The sequence below is a fragment of the Odocoileus virginianus genome, chromosome 10 (genome assembly GCF_023699985.2).
Source record: "Odocoileus virginianus isolate 20LAN1187 ecotype Illinois chromosome 10, Ovbor_1.2, whole genome shotgun sequence".
Taxonomy (NCBI): Eukaryota; Metazoa; Chordata; class Mammalia; order Artiodactyla; family Cervidae; genus Odocoileus; species Odocoileus virginianus.
Genome location: NC_069683.1, coordinates 67656182 through 67675199, shown reverse-complemented (window position 1 = coordinate 67675199; position 19018 = coordinate 67656182). Strand labels below are relative to the sequence as shown.

The window sequence follows — 19018 nt, the reverse complement described above, 5'->3', positions numbered from 1 at the left end:
CAATGAGACCAGATTGGATGTTATTATGGTAGGTTGGATGAGAGATTATGGAGGCTTTTACTAGGATGGTAGTCAAAGCGGTAGTGAGAAGTTTTCAAAATTTAACCTGAGTCATTAAGAAGTGTTGATGCATGGTTGTGGCAACTGAGCGGAATTTTTTTTTAAAGAAGAGTCAAATGTGACTCTCAGATATGGGACTGGAACCAACTACATAAGGAATATTGCCATTTACTAAAATAGGATGAGTGTGGGAGAATAAGATTGAGGTTTCAAGTATGTTAAGTGTGAGGTGCCTGTTAGACACCTGACTTCATTAACATGGTTTCAGAAATTGTTAATGATGTTCTGTTTGCAAAAGAAAATATAGTAACCACTTTATGGTTATAAAACATGTTCACATAGTAATCTAATTTGGGTACTGTCATAGCCTTGTGAATTATATGAGGCAGTGTGTGATGGACAATTTCTTGAGCTTTCAGTTCTTCTTGGCTGAGGTTATTTTTTTCTTCTATCGAAGTATTTTCTTGCTGAGGCTATTACTTTTTCTGCTGAAGTATTTTCTTGCTCAAGTAAGAATTTCCTGAATTTGTCTGTGGGCAAGCTGTGAAAGAACAAAGTATTTTAACGTCTGGCTGGTTTAAAATTACTACAGTTCTGCCATCTTCTTTTCAATTTTATAAGACTTCAACTAGAAATTTAAGATTAAGGATTAATACTTGAAAATGATGATAATAAAAATAATAATGATACCACCTAACACTTGAATATTTGTCATTTCTCTTGCACTCTGCCTGATGCTTACATACATTAAATAATTGAATCCTCACAACAATCCCCATTCTACAAAGAAAGTAAGCTATCATGATATTAGGTAACTATGCCCAAGTTTCCAGAACAAGGGAGTGGTGAATCAAGATTCATCCAAGAATTCTGGTACTACAGCCAGCACTCTCAACCACCCCATATTGCCTCTTGGGAGAAACTGAGAAATTTTCAGTAGAATAAGAGATGAGAATGCTTGCATTTAAGTAGTGGGTAGTGAGGATGTAAAGTAAGAAAATAATCTAAGATATTACTTCCTTAATTGCTATGTTAGTGCCCAGAGCATACCACTCACTATGCAAGTGCCATAAAAACTATCATCTCTATCGTGTGGTTCTTGGGCTAAGAATGGAAATGGAGATAATACCTTGAATAGGAAACAAAACTCAGGAAAGTCTTAAATTTAAGGTAATGAAGACTTAGGCATGTTTCTATAGGGAAAAGAAGGAGCTACTATCATGGAGAATTTGAAAATTTATCAAAGACATTGATCTATCAACTTTCAGAGAGTAGTGATTTTCATTAACAACAGTTCCCTTATATTCACAATTGTTGAAATTTTAACACTATTGATGTAAAACATACAAATCAGTTAGAGTCCTAGGAATTTGGTTTAGGTGCTTAATATGACCATCATTGATAACTATATTCAGTTGTAAGAATGTTTTAAGTCTGAACTATCTGCTCTGGGTGTCCACACTGATTAAATTTCTACTTAGTATTTTGTAGAAATAGTTATTTGTATTAGTACATGTATTAGTCTTCCACTCCATCATTTAATTAGAAACTTAACTTCTACTTTCTTGCTATTTTTATGCAAACTGGTTCGCAGTGAGAGACACATTATCAAAAGAATTTTTTTCTAAGGAAAAAAATTCCTGGCTCATAAAACTTGGATAATTCTAGAAATTCTTGGTTGGTTGCTTGATTTAGTTAGCTAGCTGGCCAGCTATTGCTTATATTCCAAAAGCACGAACTTACAATGCAGACATGTAGTGATAAAAAGGGTTTGTGTAACTTAGAATGATGGGATCGCTGGAGGCTACCTTATTCCTTATATGAAGGGTGTTGTTTCAAACGAGGGCATGGAAACCAGTAAGTACTGGCTTCTGTTTTTGTTGTACACCTTCCAGAAATTTTTGACTGAAGACTCAATGTACTGGAGCTCTTTCCACACAGAGCTAACTGATATTTGAAGAAAATTTTCATTTCTCCAACCAAGAAAAATATGATTTATCTTTTCCAAGCCTCGCTCTTGTTTTTAAATCTATGTATTTTCACTTGTGGAGAAGCTATACAAGACAACTGTGTGCATCATTCTACGGTAAGAATTTCAGCAATGTTATTTTAGCTAAGAAAGCATGATTATATAGTTTTTAAGATATATGCTAGGTGTTTGACAAGATTAATTACAGCACTCAGTATAATTTATGGAAAAATTAAAGTGTTTATTTAGAAATGCTGAGACATGCTTAAATAATATTATTTTTAAACTTAGGAAACTATAAACTGAAGATTGCCTCTTAACACATTTCTTGTAAAAAATTGTTAAAGAAATTGCAGACCTAGGTTAAAAACTAGCCAACAACTTTCCACTTAACTTTAATAATGAAATATCTGGTAGGCAATGAAAAGTTCATTTTACTAAAAGAAAAAACTGTTCTATAAACTTTCATACTTCAAACACAGTCTAATGCCTGGTTACTCAGGAAATTTTAAAATTTAAAATTAAAAAATTGTATTCAGAGCAATGTCAGAGTGATAGCTAAGACTATTCAATACTATGAGTAGATGGTGATTTGAATCTCTATAATTTAAATATTGGTTTATAATATTTAAATGTTATAAAATGTATTTACCACTGTATCAATACCAAATTCCAAAGTTGAAGCAAGAATAAATTCTAAGAAAGCTACAGAAATATTAGTAAGAATTCTCTGTGCTAAAAATTTAAGAATCTTATTTAGATCTAAAAAACATAGTTGTAAAATATAGCTGTTTTTGAAAACAGCTAATATGTCAATTGTTGTAGGAGTTTAGGGGAAAGAGCAAAAGTTAAAAGTAGATCTTTGTAGCAAAATGTATTTGGGGCAAATATCTTTTAAATTATGTGATTAGCTCTTTACTTTTCTCTCAATATCCATGTCAAAGATGACAGATCTTGTTATTGTTTTATTTTAATTACAGTTATTTAAATCTTATAACTTCTACCAAAGAATGTTTTAATAATAAAGAACTGGTAATGTATGCTTTAACATTAAAAAAAGCCAAGTGTACCGATAAGAACTGATACATTTGGAATGACAGCTGTAATTGGCTTTTTTTTCTTTTTTTTTGAACATAGTAGTCTGTACTTTTTACTCTCCTAACCCCTATCTTGTCCCTCTCTCCTTCGTTGTCCCCACTGGTATTCAAAAGTTTATAGTTGGTTGTTAGCTTTTGATTTTAGTTTAATTTTTAAAAATGTGTTTTACCGAAGTGTAGTTGATTTATAATGTTGTGTTAATCTCTGCTATACAGCACAGTGATTCAGTTATATATATTTATATCATCCATATATAAAATAAGTATCCTTTTTCATATTCTTTTCCATTGTGGTTTATTATAGGCTATTGAATATAGTTCCCTGTGCTACACAGTAGGACCTCATTGTTTATCCATTCTAGATATAACGTTGCTGGCTTTTTAAAATGACATCTGTTGTTGATTTTGCAAAGAAAAATTCCATTCTTTTTTTTCTGTTATCATTATTGCTACCTTTTACGTCTATGAATACTTTACCTTTCAAATCTGTAAATACTTTAGCTTATACAAAAGCGACAAATCTCTTACACATTTTCCCCTCAGCCCCACATCACAGTTCCTACAAATTGGTGGCTGAATGTCCTTCTGGCAAAGAAATGTTGTAGGCTTCTCAGGGAACCTTCTTCGTATCCACTGAAGGAACTTCAAATGGCCTGATTCCTGAGAGAGGAGTGGCTCAGCACTGTATCACACAGGGAAATGTGTAACAGTCAACACCACTGTGATGGAAAGTAGGCCCTAAATGAATCCTTTTGGAATTGGAGAGGAAAAAAGAGAGCAAAAGCTTTGTTTGTGGAAGTTTGAATTAACCAATTAATTATATATTCTTTCTTTGTGTATGTCCTAAAATCTCATCTTTTTCTAGAGTCTTATTTATGATATATTAGGTAATATGACATACTTCATATATTTTTTCTTATTTTTTTTTAATATAAAGGATTCTCCAGGAGTTAACATTGTAGAAGATGACTCTAATACAAAAGGTGAAAGTAAAAGTAATGCTACTGTTTACAAAGAAGATTGTGGGGAATCATGTGATATTAAAACTAAAATTACACGAGAAGAAAAATATTTCATGTGTAGTAAGTATTAAAGATAACTAGAATTAAAAAAGTATTTGGTTTATTATTTCTATGGTAGAGATGGAAAAATATACTTTAACATTTGTTGAGTCATTTAATATATATCCTGATCATCATAGACTAGAGGTATATGTTTTGGGCACATAGTAGGTGCTTCACACCTAATTTACCTAATTAGTAAATGAATGATTCCTTCTTCTATGTTATATAGCCCAGTAACATCAACTGACCACAGAAGGCCCTGACACTATCAATTTGCCTAGGACTATTTTCTTAGTTCCATCTGAATCAATAGGAAATTTCACCTAAGTTTTGAGGGGGGAATTAATTAATATTGAATAACTGATACAATAGATATAATACAAATTCATAGCCAATATATGTAGCAAAGCATAAAAAATAAAGAATTTTAAAATCTTCATTTTTGTTTAAAACTATTTAGTAGCAGCACAGTAATTCTTATGATCTACTATATGTACCTAGGGGATGGGATGAGAAGGGGGATCAGAAGGGGAGGGGGTTTGGATCCAGTTCTTATAGGACCTTAACTCCTAGGTCAGAAAGTATAAAATGCTCACTTTATTGTGTTTAATTCTGTGTGTAACACAAATATCTCAGGCTTCTCAAATCAATGAGTGTAGGTTTAGATCCATTAAGACAAATGTCTAAATCCAGCGAGTATCTAATAGAAAGTGAGACTGAAAGTAAAAATGACACGTGAAACTGAGTGAGGTAGATTTTAAGCTATCAAGAGTTATTACTGGGATTCTACTGCTAGAGTGAAATTTAGGAAAACAGAAATGACTAATTTTAAAAGAATAATTATGCAATAATAGGGGACTTCTTTTGTTATAAAGAATATCATCAGTATAATTGAATAAACTTGGATTAAGTCTGAGACGTACATGGTAATCAATGCATAATTCCTGATTTTGATGGTTGTGTTGGAGAGAATGTCTCTGGTGTAAAATACACTGAAATATCCAGAGGCATCATGGTGGCATGCTCTCAAAAGAAGAAAAAATTCTTCACACTGTTCTTACAACTATTCTATAAGTAAGATTGTTTTAAAAAACATTTTTAAAAAGAAAAAATACATAGTAAGAAAGTTTAACCAGAAACCAACCAGTTAAAACTTTTGACTGAGGTTTATTACGGGTGTATATGCTTATGTGTTTGCATTTTCTTTATACAAAAATATAGCATTAATAGAAAAAAATTAAAAGATTTACTTTAGAAATTAACTTTCATGATACAGAATTATTGCCTTTTACTTTCTTATGTAGTAAGAATTAATGAATTTTTGACCTCCTGCTTCTCTCTCTCATAAAGTGAGAATTGATATTCAGAATGTTGTCTCTCATTTATATCAGATTAAATTAGGAGGTACTGAAACAATTGCTTTCTTGGTTAATCTTTAGTTAAACAAAAAAGTACTAAGTAGAATATGCAACTCTATGTATTTAGTTAGATTGAGATATTATTGTGTTTACATATTTACATATTTATCCAAAATCATTTAAAAATTCTTTTTTACTGTAGTTATTTTCTATAATATAATGTTTAGCAAACCCATTTTATTATGATTTAAGGGAATTTGCAAAATTCTATTGTTTCTTATACACGAAGTACCAAAAAACTACTAAGAAACATGATGGATGAGCAGCAAGCTTCCTTGGATTATTTAATTAATCAGGTATGGCTTTTTTTTTTTTTTTTTTTTAGAATTGTGCTCTTATTGTACGTATACATTGGTATAGTTAGCAAGAAGTATAGTTGTTTGATTTTTTTCATGTCCAGAAATCTATTTAGTGCTTACTATGTCAGAGACACCATAGTAAAGTGCAGGCAAACGGAAAGCAATAACCAAAAAAGGATCTTCACTTAAAGCTTATTCAGTCTGTTCAGGGAGGCTGGGGGTGAAGCAGAAAAACGTATTGAAAATGTTGTGAATGCTGTTAGAAAGATGCACAAAGGAAATTCAAAATTTGAGCTGTGGGAAATTTCCCCAGATTACAGAGATTATGAACTAAGTTATGGAAGATGGATAAATACTTCAAAGGTCACACAAAGTTTGGGTAAGGAGACTAAGAGCAGGACGTTCCATTCTTGGGGAACCGCTTGAAGTGGTGCGGGGGCGGAGTGACTGGTGAAGTAGAGGGTGTGTAAGGAAAACTGACTCAAAGAAATAGGAACTAAATCATGCCACACCAGGGATTCATCGAAGTGTTGAGCAGGGAAATGCAATGACTAGACTGGCATCTGGTGTGGAGGATGGCTTGAGGAAGGGCAGATAACAAACCACATCAAAGGGGCAGACAAGATACAAAGAGCAGATCTGCAAGAGTAGTCAGATACAGAAACGGGCAGATGAAGGCCGTGTTCAAGGGAAAACGGTGCGGAATGTAATGATTGCTGTTTAACGCTACTGCTTTCTTATAGCAGTGAGGAATTCAAAGAAAGGATGAGCATTATATATATTTCAAAGCTGGATTTATAAGAGGCTTAGCGATATCAGTTACAGAATTCAGCTAAAAAGGTTTTGTTCCAAAACATATTTGCTTAAATATATGCCTGTGTGTCTAGGTTAATGAGCTCATGAATCGAGTTCTCCTTTTGACAACAGAAGTTTTTAGAAAACAGCTGGATACTTTTCCTCACAGACCAGTTCAGTCACATGGTGAGAACTTTTGTATTTCAGCCTTTTCATATTTGTCTTTTGCTACTTAAAAATTTCATGGACAGGTTGGTGCATTTAGAACTTTTGTTTAAAAAATATAGCTCGTTATCATCTAACAGGCTGGAGGAGTAGCATCTGTCATTAAGCAAATTTCGGCACAGACAATACATACTTCTCTGAATTGGCAAACTTTTCTGACCATTTGAAAGCCATGGCTATAGATAGATATTCAGAATCTGTTGAAAATAGCATAGTTTTATTAATATGTAACCGAATGTAGGCTCTCCTTTTACATTTTAGTAATAATCAGTCTTTGCTTAGAAGAAAAGGTCTCAGAATTCCTCCCACCTGTAAAAAGTATTTTTGACATGCTTGAGATGTTTCAAATTAGAACATAAAATTTGAAGAAGAAGCTTGATTCAGAAAGAAACTGGAATGTAGCTCTTTTGATGCTAAAATACAGTATAATGGTACAGTAATTCCTAAAGGAATAGGTTTCTAATAAAAATGCCCTATATATCTTACAGTTGTGAATTAATACCAAAGTTTCAAAGCAAATAAATGTTTATTGACGGCCTAGTAAGTGATCTTTCTTTTTTCCTTGCAAAGAGAAGGAAATAAACTATTACTGAGATCATTTATGTGTCAGGTACTATTTCAGGCACTTTCATCTGTTATTGTGTTATTTTTTATTATGTTATTTTACCTCGTTTGTGAGTAGTGAAGGGAGTGTAACATGGTGGTCATGAGCACGGACTCTGGTGTCAGATCATTTGTCTTCAAATCCCCGATCCACTGTTTCCTGATATCAGTTTCCTCATCAGGAAACTAATAGTCTCCTCTGTCCATGGAATTCTCCAGTCAAGAATACTGGACTGGGTTGTCATTTCCTCCTAAGGGGAATCTTCCCAACCTGGGTCAGCGATTAAACCTGGGTCTCGTGCATTGCAGGCAGATTCTTTATTATCTGAGTCACCAGGGAAGCCGGAACTTATAGTACCTACCTTGACTGTTTCTTGTGAGACTTAAATGAGTAAATACATCAAAATCTCCTAAAGTATTGCCTGAGCATGATAAGACAGTATAAGAGTTTGCTATGATGATGATTATCATCAGCTAAGGAATATGGAGTCCAGAAAAATCTAAACAATCTGTTCACATTTATTTCAATGGTGATGGCAAAGCAGATACTCTATCACAGATTAATCCTTCGCTGTAAGCTTCTATCATTTCTCTAAGCATAAATTTATCATAAAAATATCTCTTAGCAACTCAGAAGAAAGGCAACAAATCTATATCTTCTGTAAGTAAAGGGGGCAGCAAACAATTTTTTACAGCTAACTTTTTGTAGATGATATTTTATGCATATTTACTGTGTGCTAGGCACTGTGCTAAGTGCTTTACATAACGTCTTATATGTATATTGTCAGAATAACACTATGAAGTAGATAGTATTATTATTATAACAATATTGCACATGAAGAAAAGTAGTTAAGAAACTTAGCTAATAGTTCTGACTAGTAAAGAGTAGAACTAGCCTCTAACCCAAGCTTCTGGCTCTGAAGTCCCAGGCTTTGATATGTTTGTTCTCTGGGTGATTGATATTGTAAGATTAAATTTATTTTATTATATTTATAGGAGATAAATATAATATCTGAGTTTCCTGGTAGCTCAGATGGTAAAGCGTCTGCCTACAATGTGGGAGACCTGGGTTTGATCCCTGGGTCAGGAAGATTCCCTGGAGAAGGCAATGGCAACCCACTCCAGTACTCTTGCCTGGAAAATCCCATGGACAGAGGAGCCTGCCAGGCTACAGTCCATGGGGTCACAAAGAGTCGGACACGACTGAGTGACTGAACTTCACACTTCAGGAGATAATACAAAGTAAAGCATCTAGAATAAAATGTGGCATCACATTCACATAATAGTTATGTTTGCAATCCCCTGGAAAGTGGAATGCTTTAGAGAAGGTGATTATAGACTGCTACAGTTCTAGCTATTGTCAACAGAGCAGGCTTTAGCCCCAGCATCAATTCCTCTGGTGAAGAACATGATCCCTCTTTTCTCTCCCCTTGCTTGTTTTTAATGGGGGCCCCAATACACCAGAATATCTGAAGTTTCAAATAGTGGAGAAAGGATGTGTCAATAGTAGCTAGCCTACTTATTCTTTTGGATTTTCTCCTTGTCATCATTAAAGATTTCTGTTACATATTATGTTCCCAAGATAAGCCTAGATTTCTGAAAATGCATTGTTTATTGAACAAGAGAGTGTATAATTGTAAAATATATTAAATAAATGTTGATACCAACTGGGCAAATAATAGCAGTGAGCTATCAGTGAAGGTTTATTGCAGCATAAATTATTTAGTCCCAGTTCCTCTGTTCATCTAGATTCTTATTTTTAATGATGAGATGATTTTTCTTTTTAAGAAGTTAAAATCATCATATCATTGTTGTTGTTGTTCAGTTGCTTAGTCATGGACCGCGTGACTTGTGGACCTCATGGACTGCAGCATGCCAGGCTTTCCTGTCTATCACCATCTCCTGGAGCTTGCTTAAACTCATGTCCATTGAGTCAGTGATGCCATCCAGCCATTTCATCCTCTGTGTTCCCTTCTCTTCCTGCCTTCTATCTTTCCCAGCATCAGGGTCTATTCCAATGAGTCAGCTCTTCGTATCAGGTGGCCAAAGTATTGGTGCTTCAGCTTCAGTGTCAGTCCTTCCAATGAATATTCAGGGCTGATTTCCTTTAGGATTGACTGGTTTGATCTCTTTACTGTCCAAGGGACTCTCAAGAGTCTTCTCCAACACCACAGTTCAAAAGCATCAATTCTTCGGTGCTCAGCTTTCTTTATAGTCCAACTCTCACATCCATACATGACTACTGGAAAAACCATAGTTTTGACTATTACAGATCTTTGTTGGCAAAGTAGTGTCTCTGCTTTTTAATATGCTGTCTAGATTTGTCATAGCTTTTCTTCCAAGGAGCAAGTGTCTTTTAGTTTCATGGCTGCAGTCACCATCTGCAGTGGTTTTGGAGCCCAAGAAAATAAAGTCTGTCACTGTTTCCATTGTTTCCCCATCTATATTCCATGAAGTGATGAGACTGGATGCCATGATCTTAGTTTTCTGAATGTTGAGTTTTAAGCTAACTTCTTCACTCTCCTCTTTCACTTTCATTAAGAGGCTCTTTGGTTCCTCTTCACTTTCTACTATAAGGATGATGTCATCTGTATATTTGAGGTTATTGATATTTCTCCCAGCAATCTTGCTTCCAGCTTGTGCTTTATTCAGCCTGGCGTTTCTCATGATGTACTCTGCATACAAGTTAAATTAGCATATCATTAATGAACATTTTAATAATAATTTCACATAACACTGTCAATTCTCTATAATAAAATGATTAAGTCTTAAATGTATATGTGGAAATATCCTAAATAACTAATTTTACTTTTCTAGGTCTAGATTGTACTGATATTAAAGATACCATTGGTTCTGTCACCAAAACACCAAGTGGTTTGTACATAATCCATCCAGAAGGCGCTAGTCACCCATTTGAGGTAAAGTTTTCCCTTATTACATATGGAATAGGATTGGCATCTAATCTGTTTAAATAATATTAGTTTTAGTTGTTTTATTATTTTATTTCTTCTTAAAATTTTTCAAATAAATTAGTATAGGTTCCAGTTTCAAAAGTTTTGTTTTCTGGGATTCTTTGCCCAAACCACAAACCAGTAAAAGAATTAGAGTGTCTTTCACTTTTCTATTTGAGTGTTTCTAGTTACATTCTTTAAAGTGAGTCCATTTGGTGCTAATTCTTATCCTTACAATAGATGAAATTATGCAAAATAAATACTTATTTGCTTTAATTAGCTTACAGATATTAAAAAATAATGGTGTACTTTGTCTTAGAACTTGATAAAAATAATGTAGGAACTTTCTCTTCCTACATATGGATATACTTTGTTTGGATGGTAAATGACTTTTTGTGATTGTATAAAAAATTAATAATTTAAAAAACCTTTCACTAAATTGTGAGAAAGATTGAGAAGCTGATCCATTTCTTAAACTGCATACAATAAATTACTCATATCTATCCTTAGTAGTTCTGTAACATGATTTCTAGAGGCAATTTCAACTCAAAGTTATATATTATCAAAACTATATGTTATTATATATTGTATGTTAATATTATATATATAATTTTCTGGTTACATTTTTGTGCATAAGAAAGGTTGTAATATGAATATCATACCTTATTGATAGTCTTTATTACACAATAAAATTTTTCTAAGTAGATACTACCAGTTTCTCATCTCAGTTACTAACATTTCCTGACATCTATTAAAAGGATGTCAAAAATTGGGAATTAAGTGGGAAATAATTTTAAATTACCTAAATTATCTCACCTACAGATTCAGAAATGGGCCTGAACAGATGTGGAAAGGGAAGGCTTCTAATTTTGTGAAGAGTGGGATGCATAATTACCTCTTTTGTGGGAAAGTGTTGGTTCCCTAACTTCCTCCACACTGCCTTTTTCTGTCTGTGTGTGGGAAGTTTCTGATGGGGAGGATTGGTCTGATTTTCTTGCTTTGTCACTTCCATGAGTCCTCCATGGTGATCCTCTTAAGGACATTTAGCAGAGCACCACAGATGCATCTATAAGTGCCTGTTGAGACGGGGCATGTGCTAAGGTGCTTCAGTTACGTCTGACTCTTTGCGACCCCATGGACTGTAGCCCACCAGGCCTCTCTCTCCATGGGATTCTGCAGGCAAGGATACTGGAGTGTGTTGCCTTGCCATCCTCCAGGGGATCTTCCTGACCCAGGGATTAAACCTGCTTCTCTTATGTCTCCTGCAATGGCAGGTGGGTTCTTTACCACTAGCGCCACCTGCAAAGACCCATAGATGAGGCTTAGACCATGCTTTTCTGTCTGAAAATCTCAAACTGAACATGGGCCATCCAGGCTATGGAGAAAAAAAGCAATCAAAGACAAACACACAGGCATATTTGACATTGTTTTAAAAATCAGCATTTTAATTAAAAGGAAAAGTTATTTATAAAGAAATATATCACTCTGCCACATCAGATGGATGTCATTTGTTTTTGTTGTTGTTCAGTTGCTAAGTCATGTCTGACTCTGTGACCCTATGGACTGCAGCACACCAGGCTCCTCTGTCCTCCGCTGTCTCGCAGAGTTTGCTCAGATTCATATCCATTGAATCAATGATGCTCCCGCCTCTGTCTCCTTTGCCTTCAATCTTTCCCAGCATCAGGGTCTTTTCCAATGAGTCAGCTCTTCACATCATGTAGCCAAAGTAATGGAGCTTTAGCTTCAGCATCAGTCCTTCTAATGAATATTCAGAGTTGATTTCCTTTAGAACTGACTGGTTTCATCTCCTTGAGGTCCAAGGACTCTCAAGAGTCTTCTCCAGTACCAGAATTCAAATGCATCTGTTCTTCAGCGCTCAGCCTTCTTTATGGTCCAACTCTCACCTGTACATGACTACTGGAAAAACCATAACCTTGACTATATGCACTTTTGTTGGCAAAGTGATGTCTCTGCTTTTTAATATGCTGTCTAGGTTAGGTTTGTCAAAGTTTTCCTCCCAAGGAGCAAGCATGTTTTAATTTCATGGCTGCATTCACTGTCCACAGTGATTTTGGAGCCCAAGAAAATAAAATCTGGCACTTTTATTACTGTAAAGTCTGTCACTATTATTACTCAACTGAAAAATATTTATAAAGTTGAGGAATAAGAGCCTTAACATGCAACAAACATATATATTGACTGACTCAGGGACTGCAGTTAGGTTTGTTTTATAACAAACTGTATTATTTCTTGAGATTTTTAAAAAAATCTGAATATTTTAATGACATACAGTTGCATTGGAACTTTCAGTGGTAGTATCTTCTCTTTCTCTAGGCTAAGGGTGAAGTATGGGATTCCCTAATAGCTCAGTTGGTAAAGAATCCGCCTGCAATGCAGGAGACCCCAGTTCGATTTTTCGGTCAGGAAGATCAGCTGGAGAAGGGATAGGCTACCCACTCCAGTATTCTTGGGTTTTCCTTGTGACTCAGCTGGTAAAGAATCTGCCTTCAACGCAGGAGACCTGGGTTCGATCCCTGGGTTGGGAAAATCCCCTGGAGAAGGGAAAGGCTACTCACTCCAGCAATCTGGCCTGGAGAATTCCAAGGACTATAAAGTCCATGGGGTCGCAAAGAGTCGGACACGGCTGAGCAACGTGCACAAGCGTGAAGTATGAGTTTTATATCAAAGAATGAAAATAATAGCATGTTGGTTTTTTTTTCTTTCTGGGTTTATTTTAGGTTATGTGTGACATGGATTACAGAGGAGGTGGATGGACTGTGATACAGAAAAGGATCGATGGGATAATTGATTTTCAAAAGCTGTGGTGTGATTATCTGGATGGATTTGGTGACCTCTTAGGTCAAATTTTATTCATTTCTCCTCTTTTTTCTTCTTTTTGGTATTATGCCTATAGACTGTATTGGTCAAATTATTAGTAAAAATAGCAAATCCTATGAATATAAAAACATAATTTAAACTACTCTACTCATTAGCCAAATTATTTAAAATAATTATGTCTTCAGTTGGGATCTATATATCTTTATTTTTAGATGCCTGTTGAAATGTGATTTGACTGAAAATTATGTTGGGTATTTATTAAGTATTGCTTATACACCCAGCAGAATTCTGGCAGATGGTCAATAGTTATTTGTAGAATTAAAAACTGAGATTTGTGCTGTGTCTGTACAAACAAATGAAATGGAAATTTGGGGTACATTGTGTATAAGCTCAGATAATGTGAACTGAGAGTACTGATGCTTTTATATTTGGGGTACATTGTGTATAAGCTCAGATAATGTGAACTGAGAGTAGTGATTTATAAAAGCATCAGTAAAAATCACTATGCTCAAAATTTGGAAAATGGAAACCCCACATGAACTGTAAAATCTGTTCCCAATATTCCATGGCAACATCACTTTGGCTGTTGAACAGAAACATTAGCATTTCTGAACACTGCAGAATTTTACATTAATTTGAACATTTGCAGGTGACTTTGATCATTTTTATGCTATTATTTTTAGTTGCTATTGTTATAACTTAAAATATTTGACATCCCATAATAAAGTCATTCAAGGATTTAGTAAGTGGTGGTGTTGGTCCTACTGCTAAAAATCCTACTGCATGTCAGTGAGGTTAGAAAGTGTGTGAAATATAATAACATGTCACAAAGAAGGCCAAATAGCTGCCATACTATGGAGTGCAGTTGATATACTTGTGTCTTCTCAGCATTACCTCCAATTTTCCAACAAGTGTGGCCGTCTGAATCGAGCAGTCATAGATCTGCATACTCTAAATTGTTATCTTCCTTACATAATCCTTATTTCTGTAGGTAGATAATTTTAGTTTTAACGAAAAATGTCTTCAGGCAGATATACTTTGGTAAACAGGCTGCTTTGTACTTGGCCTATTAAAGAAATAAACGGTATTAAGGAAAGTCTCTTAAGTTACACGTGGGGTTGGGGTATAGGGGAAGTATAGCAAGGACATTTAATTGGAGTGTCAGACTAGGAGAAACCAAGCGGTCCCGTCTTACTTGTTCGTCTTTCTCACTTCCTATCATCCTTTCTTCCTCTAATTCTTCAGAATACTCTTTAGTTTTAGGTGGGTATGCAGCTAAAATGCTCCTGTAAGCCCTTGAGAGTGACTTAATGTCTTAGCTATAGTTTTAAGAGTCTGAATGCTGTCGCATCGTCCCCAGCTCTTTGAAGTTCATTTTATTAGATCTTACTTCCTTTGGTAATTTCATGATTCAGGCAGAGGGATGTACTTCAGAGCAAGAGTGTCCACATTTAGGCCATGACAGTGAATAGATGGAGGTAGAAAGCCAAGGGCTAGAACATGCAAGTATGCAGTTTGTATTACAGAGTTTAAGAATTCATCCTGGATCTACAATCATCTTGGAAATACAGACCCTAGCCTGGGGATACTCTGGTGTTTCTACCTTACATTTTCATTCATTCAGAGGTAACTGACAAGCTGCATTATAACAAAGAAATATTAGTTCACAAAACATTATTCTCAAAGACAGAGAGAGAATAATTTCTATTGAGCACTTTCAGGAAATACTTCTTCAGGAGTTGCTGATTTGGAGGTTAAACCTCTTACATTTACTGGTACACATCATTTTGTTACCTGCCATAATATTTGAACTGGTAGTTTTTGTTGATATGCCTTAAGGTAAAACTTGACTTTTTATTTAATATTTAAATGATTTTTTGAATTTAACTTAGGCAGATAAAAAATGACACAGTTATATATATATATATATATATATGATATATATATATATATAACTGCTTTGCTTGGTCTAGTAAAGCAGAAGTGGGAAGAAGATACACACACACACACACACACACACACACACACACATATATATATATATTGGCAAATTAGGCACACAGTGATAATTTGAGCTAGGGCCATCTAATCTCTCAAATAATTTATGTGCACCATCTCAGAGTTATTGAAACACCAAACAACATCAAGCACTTAATAATACAGGGTTATTCTAATAATACAGAGTTATTCTAAATATGCTATAACATATTTAAAAAAACATTTTTTTTAACAGGAGAATTTTGGCTAGGACTGAAAAAGACTTTTTATATAGTGAATCAGAAGAATACCAGTTTTATGCTGCATGTGGCACTGGAATCTGAAGATGACACATTAGCTTATGCATCATATGATGATTTTTGGATAGAGGATGAAACAAAATTTTTTAAAATGCACTTAGGACGATATTCAGGAAATGCTGGTAAGTTTTTTATTCCTAAAATTATCCAAAAGATTAAAATCTAGCTGGTTCAACATTAGATGAAGATAAAAAGTAATATATTTATTTTGGCATATATAAATATATATTGATATAACTGTTGACAGATTAAGAATAAGAAAACTGGCTAAGTCTTGAATTTTGAAACTGCTGTGATGGCTGCATCATCTTGTGGTTTTGAACTGCTTTACACATTGTGAAACAATTTGCCATATGTAATCTCAGTTGATTCTTTAGATAGCGATTCTGTGGGATAGTCTGGGAAGGCATCATTTCCATTTTCATGTTCTGAGAGGCCGGCATTTAGAAGTCTTAGAATGTTAGAGCTGATCTTCACTCTTCTCGCTTCACAGGTGCAGAAAGATTAAGTGACTTCCCGGAATTGCCAGCTCATGACATCTGAGCCGTGGCAAAGACCGAGGCTGATAGAACAGCTAGTTTAATGGGCTTTTAAGGGTCTATATTTCAGTGCATCTACTCTTTCCCCCCAAAATTTATATTTGTTAGCACTTTAAAATACTTGATGTTAAATTTATATTTTGATGTTGACAATTTAAACTTGAGTTAGTATCAAATTTAGCTCTTCTGTTGATTGCTCATCATGATTCTTATTCAGTAGGTATGATTAGTGTTAGAAATCCAAAAATAAATGAGTTATGCTTCCAGCTCTTTAACTGATCACAATATAGAGGGGGGGATTAAATAGAACTGAACACAGACTAGAACAGAATACTGATACAGCTTTGGAGGTTAAGAGGGAGAGAATGATTCCGACTGACTGCATCCAGGAAATCTTCATGGAAGGGTGATTTTCAACAAAGAATTAATGTTAGATTCAACCTGGGATGCTTTTTGAAAGTACATACTTGTGCAGAATCTGATTCAGTAAGTTTGGGCCCAGGTATTTGTATCAACTAGATGGATATTTAGCATCCTTATAGCTGAGAATCACTGATTTGTATTTGGAGGAGTGGATGGCATTTGGGCAAATGAATGTAGGCAAAGAGAACAGTTTGAGACAAGGCACAGAAATGGAGAACACACTAGTGAATGTCAGATAAAGGGGATAGAGCAGTGGGGGCAGGATGGTGTGTGGTGAAGGAGCAACACAGATCCCTGCGATAAGAGAATGTACAACAAAGTTTACATTATCCTTTCATGATTCAAAGATTCAGAAAAAATTCCACTGTTTAAAAAGTGCCATATCATGCTATATATAGGATTTCTTTGGACAAAAAGGAAAAGAGAGAACGCAAAATGGGCTAGTTGATAAAGACATATTTAGGGAACTCTATTTGGCATTTCTTTCCTAAAGTGAGATATATTTTCATGTTTCATTTGTTTTTAAAAAATACAAAAGAAACTATCATTCAATTCATACTGCTACTGTTTGGTTCTTTTATACAGTTAGCGAAAATGTAATAGTTTTCAATTTAACTGATAATATGCAGAGTTTTACCTAGGCCCTCACAGACCTCTGTAATTTGTGCCATAAAATGTACACTTGTGGATAAGGGCATGGCAACCCACTCCAGGACTCTTGCCTGGAGAATCCTATGGACAGAGGGCTATAGTCCATAGCGTTGCAGAGAGTTGGACACAACTGAAGCAACTTAGCATGCATGCAATGTCCACTTGAAGATGTTTATTATGTTGAGGAATTCATTACCAGATTTTGGCCTATTGCTCCTGGAGGAGAGATTTTAATCTGATATCTAGTAAAAAGTAATTTAAGCCTTAGTTTTAGATGCAATGCTTCTTCACTATTGGTTGGTAAAGGTTGATTAAAATTACGAAAAGTGCCTTTAAATTTAGTCATTAAAAAAATCTATTTTACCCAGGTGATGCATTCCGGGGCTTCAGAAAAGAAGATAATCAAAATGCAATGCCTTTCAGCACACCAGATGTTGATAATGATGGATGTCGTCCTGCATGCTTCATCGGTGATCAGTCTGTGAAGAGCTGCAGCCACCTCAGTAACAATACCGGCTGGTGGTTCAGCCAGTGTGGTCTCGCAAATCTGAATGGCATTCATCACTTCTCTGGAAAGTTGCTTACAACTGGAATTCGATGGGACACGTGGACTAAAAACAACTCACCTGTCAAGATTAAATCTGTTTCAATGAAAATTAGAAGAACTTACAATCCGTATTTTAAATAATCTCATTTAAAATTTTAATGCTATTTTTGATAATACATAAAAGATTCTACATAGTTCTCTTTTTCCTGAGTGTTTTAAGTACATTTGTCAAAATTTAACCATGGATGACAATTTAGGTATTATGAATCTAATTAGAAATCTTTAATTTTGTAAGGTTTTAATAAAGGAAAACATGGCTCAGTGTATGCTTTTACTACTAGCTATATTAGTAATATATAATAAAATTTGTTTTGAGTGAATTACAACTTGTCTACCTGAAATCTATTGTCCCTTTAAAGGATTTTCCCTTTTCTTTAAAGCATATATAACCATAGTAGATTGTTAGGAAAATTAAAAAGGCATTATATGTATTGCTATATTTATTTGAAATAGCTACCCATATAATCCACAGATAATTTCTATAGAAGACAATTATATGGAATAATTTTGTGCAGATTAATATATAAACTTCACATGGTTTAAAAACCTATTTCTGAGTGACTCCATAATATCTTACAGTTAATAAGAGTTTGCCGCAAAAATAAAGTCTTCCTTGTTTTCTTATTTTATTGTGGCTAATAAATTTACTCTCGTTTGTAATAAACTGACTATACATTTGTATCCTGAGCAGATGAATTCTGCTGGTGGCTTCTCTGGTAGCTCAGTAGGTAAACAATCTGGCTGCAACGCAGGAGACCAGGGTTGGATCCTTGGGTTGGGAAGATTCCCTGGAAAAGGAAATGGCAATCCACTCAGTATTCTGGCCTGGAAAATCCCATAGATTTTCCCATATCCAATAGGGATACGGATATGGGATATCCTTTCTTCTTCATAGGATAGAGGAGCCTGACAGGCTACAGTCTATGGAGTCACAAGAGTTGGACACAACTAAACTACCAGTTACATTTTAAAACACATTTGTATCTTGACTCTTTTTTCAGGCAACAGGAATGGTGTGAACTTTAAGTGAAGAAGAAAGAGCAATGAATCAGTGGGTTAGAGGTGGCTCTAGGGGCAAGCTTATCCCTTCTACTTTTTCATGAAGTTGAAAGGAGTTGGAATGGTTAGGTTTCTATAGGAAAACATAGCAAGGAATATGCTGGACCAAATTTCAATTAATTA

The 19018-nt window shown here is 34.8% G+C and overlaps 1 protein-coding gene across 2 annotated transcripts; it reads left to right on the top strand.

Annotated features, from left to right (window-relative positions):
- Window positions 1–1757: 1757 nt before the first annotated feature.
- Window positions 1758–18460, top strand: ANGPTL5 (angiopoietin like 5). Of its 2 annotated transcripts, none has more exons than XM_020879382.2 (8): window positions 1758–2146; window positions 4064–4109; window positions 5801–5904; window positions 6795–6888; window positions 10348–10448; window positions 13220–13340; window positions 15553–15738; window positions 17598–18460. In XM_020879382.2, exons 1-8 carry the CDS (start codon window positions 2051–2053, stop codon window positions 17915–17917), a joined length of 1068 nt encoding a protein of 355 aa, XP_020735041.1. In that variant the 5' UTR covers window positions 1758–2050; the 3' UTR covers window positions 17918–18460. The 2 variants fall into 2 exon arrangements, with proteins under 2 accessions (XP_020735041.1, XP_020735040.2); XM_020879381.2 differs by having other exon boundaries at window positions 1759–2146; window positions 4064–4208.
- The last annotated feature ends 558 nt before the right edge of the window (window positions 18461–19018 follow it).

Excerpts from the sequence above, each read along its gene's own strand:
- ANGPTL5 (XM_020879381.2), top strand. The coding sequence starts at position 2,051 with ATGATTTATCTTTTCCAAGCCTCGCTCTTGTTTTTAAATCTATGTATT. Across the intron at positions 4,209-5,800 it reads AGAAAAATATTTCATGTGTA|GGAATTTGCAAAATTCTATT; the intron begins GTAAGTATTAAA and ends TTATGATTTAAG. Across the intron at positions 6,889-10,347 it reads CAGACCAGTTCAGTCACATG|GTCTAGATTGTACTGATATT; the intron begins GTGAGAACTTTT and ends TTACTTTTCTAG.